The sequence below is a fragment of the Fusarium poae genome, chromosome 3, assembly GCF_019609905.1.
Source record: "Fusarium poae strain DAOMC 252244 chromosome 3, whole genome shotgun sequence".
In the NCBI taxonomy this organism is placed as follows: domain Eukaryota; kingdom Fungi; phylum Ascomycota; class Sordariomycetes; order Hypocreales; family Nectriaceae; genus Fusarium; species Fusarium poae.
Genome location: NC_058401.1, coordinates 3,726,856 through 3,745,648, shown reverse-complemented (window position 1 = coordinate 3,745,648; position 18,793 = coordinate 3,726,856). Strand labels below are relative to the sequence as shown.

At 48.1% G+C, this 18,793-nt stretch overlaps 6 protein-coding genes across 6 annotated transcripts; 3 read left to right on the top strand and 3 right to left on the bottom strand.

Moving 5' to 3' along the window:
* Positions 1-896: 896 nt before the first annotated feature.
* Positions 897-2,262, bottom strand: SVF1 (putative cell survival pathways protein; the record flags this gene model as incomplete). Its single annotated transcript, XM_044853067.1, has 4 exons — positions 897-989; positions 1,078-1,879; positions 1,935-2,150; positions 2,240-2,262. 4 exons carry the CDS (start codon positions 2,260-2,262, stop codon positions 897-899), a joined length of 1,134 nt encoding a protein of 377 aa, XP_044705737.1.
* A 1,559-nt stretch (positions 2,263-3,821) lies between these two features.
* FPOAC1_008625 (uncharacterized protein) lies at positions 3,822-5,854 on the top strand (the record flags this gene model as incomplete). Its single annotated transcript, XM_044853066.1, has 4 exons — positions 3,822-3,988; positions 4,121-4,202; positions 4,618-4,812; positions 4,868-5,854. The coding sequence occupies 4 exons, from the start codon at positions 3,822-3,824 to the stop codon at positions 5,852-5,854; spliced, it is 1,431 nt and encodes a 476-aa protein (XP_044705736.1).
* An 874-nt stretch (positions 5,855-6,728) lies between these two features.
* FPOAC1_008624 (uncharacterized protein) lies at positions 6,729-7,487 on the top strand (the record flags this gene model as incomplete). Its single annotated transcript, XM_044853065.1, has 6 exons — positions 6,729-6,910; positions 6,972-7,003; positions 7,063-7,078; positions 7,140-7,227; positions 7,288-7,350; positions 7,410-7,487. The coding sequence occupies 6 exons, from the start codon at positions 6,729-6,731 to the stop codon at positions 7,485-7,487; spliced, it is 459 nt and encodes a 152-aa protein (XP_044705735.1).
* A 659-nt stretch (positions 7,488-8,146) lies between these two features.
* FPOAC1_008623 (uncharacterized protein) lies at positions 8,147-9,487 on the bottom strand (the record flags this gene model as incomplete). The annotated part of the gene is made up of 2 exons (XM_044853064.1): positions 8,147-9,015; positions 9,361-9,487. The coding sequence occupies 2 exons, from the start codon at positions 9,485-9,487 to the stop codon at positions 8,147-8,149; spliced, it is 996 nt and encodes a 331-aa protein (XP_044705734.1).
* A 2,822-nt stretch (positions 9,488-12,309) lies between these two features.
* On the bottom strand, positions 12,310-15,386 carry FPOAC1_008622 (uncharacterized protein; the record flags this gene model as incomplete). Its single annotated transcript, XM_044853063.1, has 2 exons — positions 12,310-14,774; positions 14,822-15,386. The coding sequence occupies 2 exons, from the start codon at positions 15,384-15,386 to the stop codon at positions 12,310-12,312; spliced, it is 3,030 nt and encodes a 1,009-aa protein (XP_044705733.1).
* A 2,206-nt stretch (positions 15,387-17,592) lies between these two features.
* Positions 17,593-18,793, top strand: FPOAC1_008621 (uncharacterized protein; the record flags this gene model as incomplete). The annotated part of the gene is made up of 2 exons (XM_044853062.1): positions 17,593-17,607; positions 17,684-18,793. The coding sequence occupies 2 exons, from the start codon at positions 17,593-17,595 to the stop codon at positions 18,791-18,793; spliced, it is 1,125 nt and encodes a 374-aa protein (XP_044705732.1).

Here is an 18,793-nt window from a genome sequence, read left to right as displayed (position 1 = left end):
ACTGGGAAGCCAAAAGTGCTTGCTTGAAGAGACAAACCTTCATGTAGCCTAGCTAGCACCTGCATTGCATACGAGACAGAGGCTAAGAAAGATTGTGACGAGACAAGGTAGTCAGGAACGGGCGAGACATGCAGCCTTTTGTTGTGGAGATTTCCAGTTTGGTTTGCACTTTAGTATGGAGTAGGAAGCCAACATAGTAGGTACGGATATTTCATCCCTTGACATCGTGGGCGGGGAACAGACTAAAGAGAAGGAGAAGGAGAAGGAGAATCGTCGATAAATCGCCAATATTATTGGCTTTTCTTCCTTCACTTCTCCCTCCCCCACTCGTTAGACCAAAAAGTCTCCAAGTCTGCCCTGCCCCTTCGGTTCTTTCGGTTCACAGAGACAAACAGCTATACGGATACAAGAGACATATCCCCCCCATTGTCATAGTGGGCTCCCCCGACCTGCCCAGGCAATGAGAGCTAACTTGGACATCTGGTCTGGGCTGATTCGAGACGAGGGCGAAGGGAAACAATGGTCTATTCATTCGGCCCGCGGTTTAGTAAAAACACACACAAAGACTAGAACCCGAATCAAAAGACGCGTGAGACGTGTCGAGCCAAAATAAAGAGCCCTTCAAGTCCAATATTGGTTTGGAAAGGGCATCACTTGTAGTGTAGTAAGTAGTGTCTGTAGTATATCGTATCCATTTAAACGAGTGACCAAGCCGTCTGTCTCCAACGCCGAGACTCCCTGCCCTCCTCTCAAGAGTGTCGATTACTGTATTACCCAATGTCTTTGTTTGTGTGTAAAAAAAGGTTGGTACTCTGAATATTAAAGAAAAAAGACGAATCCAAAAAAATAAAACATGATATCGATCCCGTCTTTCTTTCTATTGTCTAGCCTCTACTTCACGAGATAAAGGTGGCCTCGGTGAACATGACGCCCTCCTCGACGATCTCCTCGTCGCCGATCTTGAGCTTCAGGGAGAGCTTGGGGTGGTACTATAGATTATCTTGTCAGCAAGGGGGTTCCCCAATGGTTCGGTTGTTCGGAAATTAAATCAACGGGGGAGAAAAAAACAAAACTCACCTGGTAGATGTAAGGCTTTGTGCCTGCAGCTGCTGCAACAATCGTCTTGACGAAACCGGGGACCTCGGCCATGACGTCAACTCGATCAACTCGCTCGCCGAGAGGTCCTTCAATTGAGGCCTCGACAGGGTTTGCGTCCTTGGTCGCGCCGGACCAGGTGTACTTGACCTCACTCGGTTCGGGCCACTCATTCTCGGAATCCTTCTTAACTTGAACGTGAGTGGCCGTGTTGGTGGCGCCAGCAGTAATGATCTCGCCGTCCTTGACGATGCCGCCAACGTTGACAAGGGTTGAACCGTATGATGGGGTGCTGGTAAACTCCATCATGACAGCTGAGTAGGTAGGACCCTGGAAGTTGACAAAGTTCCATCGACCAGCGGCGTGGTGAGGCTTCATGCCCTGGAGGGCGTAGACGAAAAAGGCCTTGCCCTTCAGGTCAATAGGACCCTCCTTTGTGGTGATGGTACCCTCGGAGACACAGCGAGGCCAGAAAGCATGGCGAATGGATCCCCATGGGTTGTTGTGGTCGGTGCCGTACAGGGTTGTGCCTGTGGTGCCAGCCTGGAAACCAGGGGTAGAGCGGGTGATCTTCAGGTTAACGATGGCGTCCTGGCTGTTCATGCTCTTGATGGTGTAGTAAGTGCCATCCTCGGATAGCTCAACGGCACAGTCGTCGGCGTAGAAACTCGTCTTGTCCTCGTTAAAGTCTTGGTTGTTGAGAGGTGTTGAGGCCCAGAGGTGGGGCTTTGAAGGGTCCTTGTCGAAGACCTTTGCGTTGAACTGGCAGGTTGTTCGAATGCCGCTTTTGTACATGTTAGTAAGTGACAGTAAAGTGATGCGGGTTGTGCGGAACATACGCAACGTTGCTATAGATGACCTGGGCAAGAGCGATGTAACCGTTGTCGGCACAGATGTAGAAGCTCTCTGTCTCAACAGAGGTCGAGTCCATGGCCTTCCACTTCAAGCCATCTCGAGTGAGCTCGGTGTAGGGAGTCTTTTCGGCCTCGATGGCAACAGACTTGATGGCAGAGGGGCCGTAGATGGGCTCCTGAGTGCCGGCGACATTGGCCAGTCTATAGCGGTCAGTATTTACTTGAGTCTCTCCATGTTGGTGGGTGGTGATGCATGGTGGGGGTAAGAAGATCTGATAGACGATACTTACTGTTGCTTAGCCCAGTTGAACATGATGGCTTGGTTGAGTGATTGTATTTGGGGGATAAAAAAGGGGATAAAGAAACAGAAAGTTGATCTGTTTCGATTCGGTAGGTGAAGATGGGAAGATGGGTCGAGAAATGAAATGAAATTCTGGGGACTTTGTTAATTAATGACCCTGTCCCAAGCCTTTTCCGTACCGTAGGTACCGCATTAAAGATGTCACTTTCACACCGCTGAGCCTGGCATGGCCTGTTGTATGGATGTGGCGGCGTGGAGGGGTACATGATGTGGCTGTTGTCCCTGTCCCCGTCCATGATGTGGGGAATGACGTGTGTGTGTGTGTCAACACGCGTAGAGTTAGCAGTGGGACGCGTCTATACGACTTTTTGTTACCATCTTTTTCTCAGTGATTGGAACTATAGTAAACTTGCTGGTGACTCAAATACATATGGCATGTGCCGTACAATTTCTCCATCAGAGAAGCAATCTTTGAAATTACCTACCTCTTGTCTCTGATTTCCAAGCTCCGTAGCTTCCGGAATCCACTCAATAAATCGACCGGCTGGCAATTTCAGCCTCAAATTTGACATGGTCCCATGACAGTGCGCTTACCCTATAGCTATATATGTAGACATGACGGGAGTTCAAAAGCCATGATGACAGATAATATTGGTGGAATTTTCTATGAATGTGTTGTTTGCAAGATTATCGGTGTTTCCATCTTAATTATTTTCTTCCTACCACGTCATACCTAACGGGAGAATGCAAATGTTTGTTGTAACATTGAAGTTGCCTCTGGAACGTAAAATCCAACAGAATTCAAGTATAAACTCAATCATAGTCAGTTGATAATGATCGTTCAATAATCTATCGAGCAATGGCACTAGAGTATGTTCATCATTGTGAATAATTTCCTCTTCCTATAATTTACTTTCGGTTTAATCATGGATTAGAGGTTAGCCACGTCACTGTGTTAACACTTGCTCTTTCTTCCCCGTCATCGATAAGATATTATCTTAAAGATCAGTATCGATAAGAGACATTCATTATCTCGGATCTATTAACGGATACCCGTTATTGAATACGAATTATTCGAAGAAGCAGACGTAGTGATTCTCAAGCTACAGGACAGGGTCCAATTCAAAAGGAATGCTCATGCAACCTTTAGCAAGATGACCAATCAAAATGCGCATAAACTCATTACGTGCAGCGAAAAGTAAAAGTAAAAACTTTAGCCGGCCCGCTCGTCATTATTAGGAAAGTTAGTAGGTACTCAGTGCGCGACGCGGTTGGCCATTTGATTTCTCAATCGCAAACATCGCCCATCGCATAATCTTTCTCATTTACATCAACCTTGCCATCACGTTTGCTCCCACCATTTGGCGCACCAACTCACAGACACTGCTGATCTGCAATTACTACCATCTCAAACTTTTTGTCGCGATACGACTACACACCATACAATCGATTTTGCGCGTCACGACATAATCGCTGATAAAGTCTATCGAATCTCTAATCTTTATCGCCATTATCGTAGTATACTATCGTAACTACCTACCCATACCTCCTTCCAGCGACATTCGAACAAAATGGAGGAGGACGGGTCGCAAATTCTTGCTCAGGCAGCACTCGACCCAATTTCGAGACCAGAGTCTACTTCGACAACTGCATCGACATCTTTACCACAACACGTATTGCCAGGCATCTCAGCACTCGCCGCCGCCAACGCGGCTACAGACGTTACAGCTCAGTTGAGGTACGGACACCACCTGTAAATACACCCAAATGCACATAGGTACACTCGACAAGTTGCGCCGAGTCCCAATCAAGTTCCCCAACAATACCAGCCAGGCTTTTCATGTGCAATTCAACTAACCCTTGCCTGCAGAGCTTCGGCCGCTCCATCGCCCGCTACTATGTATCCTACTGCATCTCATGCCGCGACAAGTGGGGGATCTGGAAGTACCATGGTAAGTCTCGATCATGTTTCTTTATCGCAATCTCATCAGCACTTGTTGAGAGAGAGAGAGTCGCATTCTATTGCATGTCACCATTGCATTGCAATCTTATCTCCAAAGCCGGGCTGCGTCCCGTTTTTTTTCGCAGCCATTACAATCAACTTGGGCTTATCGCCCACCATTCATTCGGTCACGTGGCTTATCTCCAGACCTTGCCACGCTAGACCTCGACAGGATCGATAGTGGGTCTTTACTGCGGGCTTATCTGGCTTATCAAGCCAGTTACGTTGCAGCCAAAGATTTTTACTCCATCCTCTTATCGTGGCCGAGATAATAACCAGCGCTCTCCCTCCCGCTTTCGCATCTACTCACTCTATGTTCATATTCAATAACCGGCATCATGATGGCAACTAACGGATCTACGCAGCCTACCTGCCACAATTGCAGTACCTCTACCACCCCGTTATGGCGTCGTGACGAGTATGGTGCTGTTCTCTGCAATGCCTGTGGCTTGTTCCTCAAGTTACATGGTCGAGCACGTCCAATTTCCCTCAAGACCGATGTTATCAAGAGTCGCAACAGGGTCAAAACCATGCGCCCCGATTTAGCAAATAAAAAAAAGGTTAGTTCAATACCTTGCAACATTGTTCTCCTCATTCATTGACCAGCAACAACAGCAGCAGCAGCAACAAGCAGCACAGGGATTCGCCACGACCGATGCGAACGGGTTCGATACTACTGGACAAGCTGCCGCCGCTGCAGCTCATGCCGCACGACGAGCATCCCAAAACAAAGCGAACGGTCACGATGGAGACTCTCCCATCTCCCGCACTGGCACACCCTCGATGTATGGACATAACATATCCTCTTTTATGGTCGAAGACCCATACCAGAGTGGCTTTGTCGCAACTGGAGAAGGCCGCGCGACATCGCCTATGAACGGAGATCGCAAGATGGATGCACCCCAATCGCAGGAGCAGCTCATCGCGCAAAATTCAAGCCTCAAGACACGAGTGAGCGAACTCGAAGTAATCATAGAGCTTTTCCGAGGTCGTCTCGCCCAGTTGGAGCAACAAGAAGCCACTGCTAGAAACAGTCAACAGGTTGCGAGTGTCGAACAAAACCAATTGCGCGCCGAGCTTGACGCAACACGAGATAGTGAGGCTCAGCTACGCGCACAACTTGAAGATAGCCATCGACGTGAGAACAGCTTGAAGCGACGTTTAGACGAACTCGAGCTTGAGATCCAAGCGATTCACCCAATCGGCTCAGATCCCGATGAGCGACCTGCTAAAAGACCTCGTACTGTCGACGAACCCTACAAGACTCAATCAGAAACCGACATTGAGGCTGCTGCCGAGGCACTCATCGCTTCTGAAGCATCTAGACCCGACGAGACCGCTGAAACCGCCCGTTATGTGGTTGCTGAAACACCCGAAGTATCACAGCACTCGGAAGAGATAAAGGAAAACTACCCTGCCCTAAAGACAGAAGATGTTCCTATCGATCCTGATATGCCTATGATGGATGATACCCCTCAATCTGAAGAGAAAACAAAGGCGCCTGGAGATGCCGGTGTCCTTGATGCCCCTGCCGCCCCTGATGCTTATTCCGAGGCCGTTGAAGGTACAGAAGCCACTACGTCCGAAACCGTGGCTGCGTGATAGTGACTTTCCATATCATTTTCAATCAGCGATATGTTTTTCTTCAACCTTGGCCTTGAAGGTTGACCATGGTCATTCATGCAGAACAGCTACCTGAACGCATTGTCGGATTGATAGCAAAAGTACCCCAGCATCAGTTATGATTCAACCTGATTTATACCCCTTATGCGAGAGGCTGGAGCGCCCTCGCTTTGCTTTCATGATATATACCTCCTAGCGGCGAGGGCAGCAAGGACACAGGCGTTATGGCACGTCGTTTCAGGGCGACAGAGAAGACTCGGGGGGAAGCATAGTGTTTTTAATGGATTGAGTGTAAGGATGAATGCATGGTTTGGAACTTGGCCTTTGAATTGTTATATTCATCGGGCTGCGAACCTGAAGGGATTGTAGTCATTGATTGATAAAAGCTCAGCTGCCCGCAATGAAAAGTAGACATGTTTTTGTTCAGTTGTTTTCACGATATCTTATCGTAAGCCCAAGGCGTACCGCTCAAAATAATATACTAGCCACTCACTCTTTGACTCGCATTCCCAAAAAGTAGTATGATGTCTTCCACCAGTTCCTCGTTCAGCCTTTGGCATGTTGAACAGTTGCACTTTTCTGCCAGTGCTTGCCAGTGCTTGTCAGTGATTCATTTCATGGTCACGTGGTCAGGCGAATGCTGAGAATGAGAAATGATGTATCGCGACGGAGTGCCCGAACCAACACAACAACCTAACCACTGCCGCTATTGTTTTGCAAAACAAAGAAATTCAAGTGCGAGATTAAACTGATCTTTGTTCTCGTTTTTTTAAAGATATCAGTTTTGATATTAAAGTTAACTTTCTTTCTGATATATACTCCCTACTCCACATCCCCAGATCATTCAAATACAATGCCTTCGGTACCTTCACGAGGAGGCCCTTCATCTCGTCCTGGCCCTTCGTCCTCGCGATCGATGCCCACCCCTACCTACTCGGGTGGAAAGGTTGTCGCGCTGCAAAAGAGAGGGATCGGTCGCCCGATAGGCCAACAGAGCACTGGGGGCAAAACAGTCCTTGGTGGCAAGCGACACCGGTAAAGTCCATCAAAGACGAAGAAATGAGACACCAAACTGACAATTCCTCCTCTTTTTTAGCAAGGTCTTGCGCGACACTATTCATGGTGTCAGTAAGTTCGCTCACCTACCCTGAATTCCAAAGATGTATTTGCTGACCGTGCTATTCTAGCCAAGCCCGCTATCCGGTTTGTCACGCTAGCTCTAGAGAACTTGAAAGGAGTCAAAGTACTGACAGAGGACTTGTAGACGACTTGCCCGCCGTGGTGGTGTGAAGCGAATTTCAGCTACCATTTACGACGACATTCGAGCTGCGTTGAAAGCCCGCCTTGAGAGTGTACGCATATAAATCTAACTGGGGTATTCACTATTGAGACGGCCACTAACGGATATGTAGATTCTCCAAGACTGCGTCATCTATGTTGAGTACAGAAACGCCAAGACCGTCACAGTTCACGATGTGAGTAGCATTCCATTGATTGACAATGATGGAAGAGCGCCGACTGACCCATCAAATAGGTCATCCACAGCCTGAGCCGCATGGGACGCCCTCTCTGGGGTTTCGACCCTGACACCTATAGCCCCAAGAAGCAGTAGATTCACTGTGTCTGTTCCTTTGTGACCATTTCCCTTATTGCGACATGGTGTTTTAGCGTTCCGGAGAAGGTTATGCTCTTTGTCTTTGTTTACCACAGTTGAGAGGATGTTACCAGAGAGAAAGATACCAGAAAGGGTTGTTTATGAATGAGTACATACGAGAGGAAACGTTGTCATACAAATCAGACAGGAAGTTTACAATCAAAGATTTGTTTGTTGTTGATCACGACTTGTATCATGAACGTATAATTATGAGCTTGTTAAACGATAGAAATATGGGGTATCTCAAGTGACAGTACAGGTAGGTGAGGTATCAAAAACAAAAAATAAGAAAAGTAAAGAATAGTGCTCCAGCCATTAAATGCTCCCCCTCCTGCATATTCCCATCTCTCCTGTAAATCAGAGTCTATACTGTAGCATGACCCGTCGTCTTCTAGTGGTATCTTTATGTGATTTGTTGATTGCTGTTTGTGTCTTCTTTCTGTCGGCTGTATCCTTTTCTGGGGTATTTGTTTATCGCAGTCTTGGTATTCTCATCATCGTCCATTCATCCCCTGTCGCCTTCTCGTATTGTGATCGGATTTGTTTAATGGTGATGCCGTCGAAAGTGATCAAGATCCCGGCATGCATTTTGTCTTTGGCTGATGAAGCAACTTCATTTACCTCCTCTTCCTGATGAGGTCCCAGTTAGACAGGATACCGTCCAGGGCCCTGGTAGCTCGAACCTCATCACGTCGAAAGGGTGCATTGAAGATGCCAGGGAGCAACATGGCGCTGTTTGCGTGCTCCTGAGCGAATCCAATCTCGGCATCCTTTCCACACTTTTCTTTGGTAACGCGGACAGCTTCCTGAAGCAGATCCTTTCCAACACCCTTTCCACGGTAGTTGAGGTTGGTGGTCCACGCACGAATAACACCTTTGCCCCCGCGGAGAGAAAGCGATCGTCTTCGTCTGTGGTTAGATGTCTGGTTGGGTTCAAGGCGAAGAACAAGGGTTCCGATGATATCTTGGTTGAGACGGGCAGCCAGCAGGGTATCCTCCTCTCCATCGTCAGATCGTAGCCAGTTCCAGCGCAGCCGTTCAGCCAAAGAAATGTAGCCATTGGCCAAATAACGGATACCCATAAGGTAGCTCATGATGACACCACACGAGACCGTCATGCCAAGTCCAGAGTCCCGCGAAACACCACTGAAATGGTAGATAGAAGCAAGGGCAGCTGATAAACCGGCGAGACAGACTGGGTGGAAAACGAGGTTCAGGGAGGCCCGCTGGCGCATCTGGGCGATCGAGTCGGCGACAAGGCGCATGCCCTCAACCTTGTCTTGGGGCTTGTCAAGGACCTCGAGAGACAACGGTTCAATGTCTTCGTCGTCATTGAGCCCAAAGTATGGAGTAGAAGCTGCAAGCGGAGAAGGCGATGGAGCGACGAAAGAAGAGAAAGGTACAGATGGACCAAATTGCGGTGTGCTGGTGGCCGAAACCATTGCCGAGTGAAGGACAAGGTTGGCGCGCAGGAATGTGAAGAAAGCTATTAGTTGCGATGTTAGTCATGGTGGTTTGCTCAAGCAACATAGTCATGCTGAGCTTTGTCTCAAGGCTATATCCGTAACATGATGAACACTAAAAACAAACTGCAATAGTCCATCCTCTGTCTTCATCATGGGCAAGCTGTATACGAGAATAGCTTCAAATGTTGAATGTTGAGCTCGTGCCAATCAGCCCTAGGCTGGATGCAGTATCCGTCGTGTGCTCAACCCTGCCCAAGGTTATACTGACCAGGGTAGGCCTTGGTGGTGGCCATGGTAACCGAGCGAGGGTCTTACACAGGGTCCAAGAGACAAAGAGCATGACAGAGGATGAAGAAAGAACTTACCAGCGCTTGTCTTCAAAACAGGAACAGCACCAACTCTATCAACCACAGTGCTTGGGTGACAGGTCCTCAGGTCAAGCTCCCGAATGGCCATGTGTTGGGGACTCTCCATGGTGGTGCAGGTCGCCATGGTTGAAAAGACGTATTAGACTAACGTTAGGTAGAAGAACAATAAGATAAGAACTGTAAAGATGAGGGAAGGAGGCCAGCCTTCAGCAACAAAGTCGACCGAAGAAGGAATAAGGGTATCGAATAAATAATATATAAATGTGATATGATTATAAAGATGAGATATGGATATGTTTTGAAAACAAGAGATCGAGCGAGGAAGAGGGAGAGATGAGAGAAATAGCTCGAGACAAGTCCAGGGAGGACGAAGAGATTTTCAAAGTTTCGAGAAGGCAAGGGTAACTGGGGTCAGGGTCGTCAGCTCCTGCAAGTCGATGAATAGGCTTGAACGACCCGACGCTCTGGTGGCCGTAGCGTGCATTTTCCCTTTCGAATGCGACGCGACAGACTCTGCATTAAGATCCTTGCATCGTGCGGCGCTGTCTGTTGCTGTCACGGGTGTCCAAAGCCGGATCCCTGGGCCCTTGGCTCATCCCTGGCGGGTGTTGGGCCCGACTCCGTTTCCAACCAGCTCTGTGACTGTGTCTGTCTTTACCTTGATCGTGGGAGGCTAGACAATTGAAATGCCTCTATCTACTGTAGGCTGTAGCGCCAATGCGGGATGGTGGGTTCGCTTTTCCGAAGAGGGTTTGTCCATGTGGTAAAGGTGGTGCTGGAGTCACTGGTGGTTGCGTGACAAAGTTGAAAGATACGCTACTATCTCGTCGAGCGATATCAATGATTGTTGGTCTAGACTTGTGAGAAGGATTCTATGTGGTGGTGTACTTGCCGCAAAGCACATCCAGTGCTCGCTGCATCTTTGATGTTGTGCTGTGCCTATGCAAGCCACGTCTTATCTCTATCCTGACCCAATCAACGATAGAGATCTTGTCTTTTGGATGCAATGTCGTTGATACTCGACAGCATCAGAGGTGCCGTTTCCCCCACTCGGCAACAATCATCAATAACCAAACTTCGTCACAGACGTCGTCGTCTTTTTTGTTGAATGACACAACAGGGGCCTTTCAGCCTTCAGCCCCTCATCTCCACTTGGCCCCCAGCAACAAACGACAGGAGCGGGGAGCCGAGACGACGAACAACCCAGAGCTCGTTAGTTCACCGTTGGCGTGCCCTATAAACTCATAGTCCAGGTTGGCCCATGCTTGAAATCGTAATTCTACGGGCACGCGATAGCCAGTGAATCTAATTTGATTTGATCCATGTCGGGTCCGAGCTGCTCGATTAAAATAAAGGCTCAGTTTGCTTTGCTTTTCTCCGGGGCAAGTTCATATGCAGCCGAGTAAGCCATGACAAGAGCTCGAGGTAAAGTGTGAGTGGACACACTGATAACCTGTCTGCCCGCCTTAGGTCCAAACCAACATTCGCAATATGCGGGTGCTTGAAACTTTGAACAATCGAGTGATGCGACATGATGTATGATGGATGATCCGTCAAATAACCGCTTGAGACGAGATGCTCGACGCTTAGCACCCGGTTCCAACACGACATGTCCCGTAGCGGCCTTTTTTGTTGTTGCTGGATCGTCAGGGGCCTCTAAAATCGAATCGAATTCTAAGAGCTGAATAGTCTAGACTGCGGCAACGGTGTATCCCATCGCACTAACCGTGCCGGCGCCGATGTCTTGACGCCATCCTTCTCACGCGGCATAGCTAGATACCTTTGTATCAGTCGGTCAGTCCAATAGTTCAGGTCGATACGAAACAAGATAGCCGTGTATTATGGCCAACCTTGGCGCTTGCAACGAGTTGATCGTCGTTGGTGTTGCAGACTGCAGCAAGAAACAACATCAGAAGAAACCAAAATGGTAACATTTATGTGGTGTCACCTCCACTGCTGACGTACCCAGCATGTCCCTGGTTGACAGGGCCAGCCATAAATGAGCAAGAGGATAATTAGCAGTTAATTAATTCATGAATTGTATCCGCACTCACATAACCGACGGGATGTGTGGGGGTAACAGCCGAGGAGGATTCGTCAAAGAGATTCGTGCCGCCCGCGCCCCCCAACACAAGTCCTTTGTTACCAACAGTGACAGTTGATCGGAATATCGACAAGCATGTCGTTATACTTTTTGTCCGCGATGTCATTTCTCTCCCACTTGCCGTACTAGCACTAGTACAGTCATGGTTTTGGCTTTCTCACTTTGTTGGAGCTATTGGTTGGTGATACTTCTGTTGGTAGTGCCATTTTCCTCAGATGATAGACGAGAAGATACTTGTTGGTGGTTTCGGTTCACAAGCTGATCCCAATTTTCGTACAGTCAACTCTTCATTGTTTCTTGTTAGCCTAGCCAATGCCTGGACAACGACAGGCTTATGCTTCAAACTCTTGAAACGCTCGATAGTGAAACCCTGTAAGAGCATGGGGCACGGAACCCGAAACACTCTGGCGTGCTGCTGCGTTTGACGACTGATGGTCCATCCTTTCGACGTTGCATTGCTGTTGAAATTCTGAGATTGGCAGGGATGTTTGTAGCAAGACAAAGACTAGGGACCCTGAAGCCGTCAGAGATCAACATGTGAATCAACGTACCAACATTATCGACATGGAGCTATTAACCAACAGCCAGTCTGTATGCGATTAGTGGTGTTTATTCCATAATGGAAATTCACAGTCCAACTTGGGGGAGATGTTTTCGACAAGTCACTGCACTTGACAAGGCAAGTACGGGCTTTGGGTATTAGCCTGGCAGGTACCTTCCAACAATTAACCCCATTGATATGGCAACTGACAGAGCCAACGTCACATCACTTTGACCAATTCACATTTATTGTTCTTCAAACAGTCAATTCAACGCCTAATACAGAGTATTACATAAACTTATCATCTTCGCAACCGATGCCCGAGAACCATACCGACAAAAGCAATCACTCGATAAAGTGTTCCGATCGCTACCAAAACACCAATATTGAGCCACTTTCGGTCGAGATGATATCCAGTCGCCTCAGCTGCAATATCTACCGAATAAAGATATGAGAAGGGTGCCACAAGTTGCCCGAAATACAACTCCGCCAACCATGTCGCGGGAGACGCCCGCCATAGCCACTCCATATGCCAGTCTCGGACAGATGCCAGCGGTGGCGCGGAACCGGAAAGAATACCAGTAATGAGGGAAATCATAGTCGCAAACAAAGGTGCATCTTCCCGACGGACGACCATGCTTATGATGCTTGCAAGGCCATAAATACAGTAAAAGTACAAAACGTTGACAAGGAATGCGAGGCCCCAGTCCACGATGGGCACCGACAAGAGGAAGAGTGGCACAGTGAAATGCAAACATCCAAGTGCCATGCGAGGTAGAACGGATACAACCTTGGCAAGGAAGTAAGCCAGTCGTGAATGACCTGCTTCAGCCTCCCTCCTGTACAAGAGTGTCTCCTCAGAAAAGAGCTTGACGCCAGGAGCACCTGCGACAAGACCGATGGCAATGGCGATTAGAAGAGCGAACTGGGGCGCAGAAAAGAAATCGATAGAGGTTGATAACGCATCATAGGGCTCGTGGAATAGACCAACAAACATGATACCCTCCTTGGGGTTGTTGGCAAGACCAAGCAGGGCGCCTGCCAACACAGCCAGACCCATCTCAGCAAAGAAAGCAGCCCTTGCGCGGTATTGCTGGAGCATAGCACGGCAAAGACAAAGCCAGGCTTGCTTATAGTACGGCGCACCTCGCTTCTTGAGGGCCTGGCGCATGCCTGTGTCGCCCAGCATAGTGGACCTGATACTCCTGCGCTCATAAGCCTCCTCTTGCTTGTGTTGGCGCATCTTTGCCCAATGTGAGATGAGTGCTTCCTTGGATACATCGCCCACGTTGTTGTACTCTCGACCGTTACCAGTGATGATATCGGTAATGACGTCGCCGTGGTTGCTGTGCTCGGGGAACTGGAAACCCATGCTTTCAAAGTAAGTCTGCGACTCGATCTGCGGGCCTTCATAGATGGTTTGCCCGTTGCCAAGTAGGATGAGGTTGTCAAACAAGTCGAAAATCTCTGTTCGGGGTTGATGAATAATAACGATGATGGAAATGCCAAGTCTTGCGATGGCCTTGAGTGTGCGCATGATGGACGATGCCGCAGTTGCATCCAAACCACTGGTTGGTTCATCAAGAAAGATGGCCATAGGCGCCGCTGCCAATTCCATGCCGATACTTACACGCTTTCGCTGACCGCCGCTGATAACGGGCTTGCCAACACTACCAACCCGAGAATCGCGGACGTGTGAAAGCTCCAAACAATCGATGACAGCTTCAACGTGATCCTCGATTTCCTTAGATGTCCAGTTGTGAGGAAGTCGGACCCGTGCTGAGTGGACAATGTTTTCGTACACAGTCAGCTCGGGTAACACCACATCGTCTTGAGGCACGTAACCCGTCAGCTTCTTATACTGTTTCATCTTGCCTGGAGTGTTGTTGACGGCGACAATGCCACCCGTGTTGCTTGTTTTGCCCATCAGGACGTTGACGAAAGTTGATTTACCAGCACCCGATCCGCCCATGACAGCAACAAGTTGGCCCTGCTCAATGGAACCAGTCACGTTCTGCAGAACAGGTCTAGGGCTTTTCTTGGGGTGGAAAACAAGATCGGAGTATCTGAAAGAAAGACCAAAGTTGGTGGCTTCAGCTGCTCTGCGCATAGACTCGACAAAAGCCCTGAGCTGAGGGTTGGCCTCGAGTTCCCTTTGCTCCGCTTCAGAGCTGTAAACGCTGTTACGGTTGAGAGATGCCTCAAAGCCAGTTCGGCTGCGACCCTCCCGAAAAGCATGCCCGTACGGTGATTGGGGACTGTAGCTGGGTTGCATCGGAGCCATCTCGTGGTCCGCATCGTCGCGCAGCTTCTTGTATCCACCTCCAGTGATTGTCGCTTTGACAGCCCTCATGGTCTTGTGTCTCTTCAACGTACCGGCATGTGCCTTGGATGTTCGGTGCCATCGTGAACGGAACATCAAGATAAACATACCGACAAGGAGAAGAACATCGACCAGAACCAAAACTATCAAGGGAATGTAATATCGTTGGTACTTGGAACCCTCTGGACAACTGCTGCCGACATTGCAAGGTGTTGGCGAAGACGAACCAGGCTGACAATACGAGCCTGCAGGGCACAGGATCTTTTTCTGACCTTTGTCTTCAACAGGGCAGTAGTAGCCCTGCTGGCAAACAACCGGTTCAAAAACACCCATGGCTATATTTGATCCGTTGAATGAACAAGTCATGCCCGAAAGACGTGCCACAGTACATTCTCTGAGAGGAGGGCAGGACTGGGGGAGCGAGTTGATGGTGTTGTTTTGGCCTATATTTGGTCAGCGTGTGTTGTGGAGGATTCGTAAGAGAACCTACACAGAAATCCTTCCTTGCACCCTTCGTCCTGCCACGAAGACACATTTTGCAATTGGAGGGGGAGAGCACCGGGTCTCCAACAAGGTGCCGCATCGTAGGGAAGTTGGTCGTTTAGTTGCTGGTAGGTGGCTCTATAGAAACTGGTGGAAAAGCTTGACCTGTTGGTGCCGGTACAGTCTCGATCGTAGACTGTGAGTGTATCCTTATTCTTTAAAGGCTCGAGAGATCGACTTTTGGAATTCCAAACAAGATCTTTTCCAATCGGCGGGTTCGAGTCATCCTCCATGGGCAATTTGAGCGATCCTTTGGCGTTCTTTGCTCTGTACCATTTCCCGCTTGTTACGTTGTAAACGCCCTGGGTTTGGTTTCCGATACATTGCCATGCTGCTTGGCCATTGTCGAAAACTGCATTAGCTTCGGCGAGCTTATCCTGTCCTGGCAGCGCGCGGAGACTGCAAAGGCATGCAGTTGTGTCGAGAAAAGTTGGTCCTCTGGGAGCTTCACTTGCCAGGAAAGGCTGTTGCGGTACCTTTGCATCGTCGACGCCATATCGTGAAAGAGACATTGTGTTGTTGTGGAGAGGATATAAAGAACTGCTCTCTCACAGTCTTTATACAAAGCTCATGTAAGAAACAAATAATAACAACAGCTCTCATCTCGGGCCTCCAGGGCGCGGGCTTACATCTTTATAAGCAAAATCACTCGACACAATGCCATTTCCTGGGCATGAAATCTTGCTTGAGACGAGGGAGATTCCAATGTAAAGGCTCGGACTAGGGATCTGCCATAAAAAAGTGCAAGGATAGGAATCCTACTATGGATCTAAGGGCAGTGTTTGACTGCTCGTGAGATTTTAGTCTCCGAAAGAATCCCAAGGGTCTCATCATACAATTGTTAGAGGCGGAGCTCGATGAGCTTGAGCTATGTACATATCCATACCGTTGCTGATCTCTTGGCATTGGGTCATGATATCGATATGCTTGAAGCTTTGTTAGTGGTGCTGGCTACTGCTAAATGACCAAATCCGTATACAACCCTGATATGACAGAGCCCACAGATGCAGTCAGCGTTCCGTTGTTCCTTTTTTTTAATATGATGGATGTAGTTGTGTAACCAACTGCAAACCCTCAAGAACAGGAATAAGTAAAGGTTTGGCCCTGTTTGCATCAGAGGCTGTTCCTGCGGGTCGGACCAGCGCCAAGTAAGACCAGATGGAGCTTAGACTGAGGCGCATTTGGCTCAGCTTTTTAGTATAGAGCTAAGGCTTAGCGAGAACGAGAGAAAAGGAGAAGAAACGGTATATACTATACATCATACAGCATAGATAGGGCTGATTGTCTTGTCAAATTACTGAGCGAGAGGGTCCTCTCGCATTCTTCACTGTTCTGATTAGGTTATTTCTGGGAAATTTGACTTGAAATGGACTTATTTCGCGCTGCAACGTCACAGCCTCTTCCCATCATCCTGATTGTTCCTGTCAGCAATGCCCTTGCTCGCTCGTCCGTCGATTTACTATCCACATACCATTTTAAAGGCCCCATTAACTAAGCAATGGGTATCCTGGACGACTCCTCTTTTCTCTCGAGCGGTCTCGCGTTTGGCTGCAATTGCTTCAGTCCATCTTGTCAGCCACTTCGCGCTTGGTGCCGAAAAGCGAAGCATGGCGATTCCCATGTCATCATGTCAGCATTCGTATGAATTCGGAAAGCGAATTTAGAATAAGAAAACCATGCAGCGTCCTACAGAGTCGTGAGAGTAAGCTGCAGATCGCTGTTGATATATACCAATAGCAGCCCTCCATCACAGTCTGATCAGCATCGCATATGCCTTGGGAATGACCGGTTGTTGAACCGGAAACGATTTTATAATACGATACGCTGTATGGCCGACAAATGCATGGTTGGGACAAGCAGAGCTATAGACCTGAGTATAACTCGTCTGACTATGTTCTGAACCATCAGCGAGACTGTTAATTAATTCTAGCTCAAGTCGGATACATCACATGACAATTTTCTACGTAATAGCTAATATGTTTCGATACTTGGACAATTGGATAAGCAGGCAGTAATATTACACTTCTACATGTGGTACATGGCTTATTATATTTATTTGTGGATAGAGACTGATGCTGGAGAATAGAGACTATATGTATTCTAATGTACTTACTCTATGTATCTTGACTAGCACGCCCCAGAAAGGAACAGTCACCACAGTGGGCAATGATAACTTGATGTCTTTTAAGCATTTGTTATATATATATATATATCAGTATGGAATTGCGCTGAATAGTAGTTCTACAGGTAAATAAAACAGTTCCCGCAAATAAAGAGTTGAGACCAGATGGATCGGTTTCTTCACGATACCTACAGGTTCAAAATTCATCCTGTTTCTTAATCAATCACCACGTACATTGTCGTAAGAGAACGCGTTTATGAACACAAGTAATGTTATGTGAATTGACGTTATAGTAAACAAGACACCAAATAAATGCAACTTTGGAATTCTTTCCTGCGTCGCCTACCCTGAACCGAGTACCTTGACACCTCTTATCTATGATTGGGTACACCTTGCATCGTGGTGAGTTGTCCGGCAGCAGGAACCAATACCATGTGATCTCGATTGATCGTGTTTTCTCCTCACACGTAGCTTAGCCATAATTTTAGTACCTGCTTAAATCGGCTGTGGCTGACCTAGTGATGAACGAGGGGTTGTATTGATAATCAATCCCGACTTGTCTTTCACATCACAACTATCCAATTCATCAGAAAGCGATGAAGGTAACTCAAGTAAGTCCAATCGGTCCTCATATTCTACACAATAACAAACAATCTAGAACCTTTGCTAATATGCACTCAATGGCAGCTTTGGTATTATCCCATCAAGGGCATCCAAGGCATCCAAGTCCAGTCAGCCAGATTAGGACCACAAGGCCTTCAGCATGACCGTCGATTCATGCTTTGCAAGATCGAAAAGTCAGGCGAACTTTCTAAGCTACAGCTGTCTAAACATCCGGAATGCAGTCTCTTTGAACCAGAAGTTGTTGGTGATAAGATCCGGGTCAAGTACTTGACTCCGAAAGAGCCTTTGGTACTGTGGAAGCCAGAACAAGACACTGTTCTTGAAATACCGATTGGGCCGGAACTCAAAGATCTGGATAGAGCCGACATCAATCTCCACCAAAGCCTTGTCGTCGCGTACCGCATGGGATCCGACTATGACGCCTGGTTCACTGCCTGTTTTGGTTTTGATACGGCCCTCATTTACATTGGTGATGGTCGACGTCCTGTACTAGGTACATTCTCTCCCAAGTCACAATACACCCCTCCCTCAGGGACCTCATTGCTTTTCAACTGCATTTCTGGGAAGAAGATATCTTCCGTCGAAGAAGACTGGATTACCTTCTCTGACTGTGCACCGTATCTTGTCGTCACCGAGGAATCTCTCAACAACGTCAGGGCCCGCCTGTCAACATCCGACGTGGACGTGACAGCCATGCGACCCAATATTGTCTTGGATGGCGAGACTGCTTGGGATGAGGACTTTTGGGCGCAGCTGATTATCGGTGATGCTCACGTTGTTGCTCTTACCAAGAATTGTAACCGGTGCACCTCGCTCAACGTTGATTACGAAACTGGCCGTACTGCCGAGGGCGAGCGTGGCACGGTACTCAAAAAGCTCATGTCTGACCGAAGAGTTGACACTGGAATGAAACACTCTCCGGTTTTCGGCAGATATGGTTTTCTTACCAGCAAGTCTGACGACAATGCCATTGTGTCTATTGGCGATAATGTCAAGGTGACGGCGCGACAAACCGAGCGCGCTGTCTGGGACTGGACCATGCGCGATTCCAACTTTGCCAGATACTATCAAAAGTCCTCTGACGCAAACCCAAACTTGTCTATAGTTCTTTCGTTCTGGCTGGTGGCTGCGGCTGTACTGGGATTACTACCCTGCTGGCTTTTCCTCTCTTAA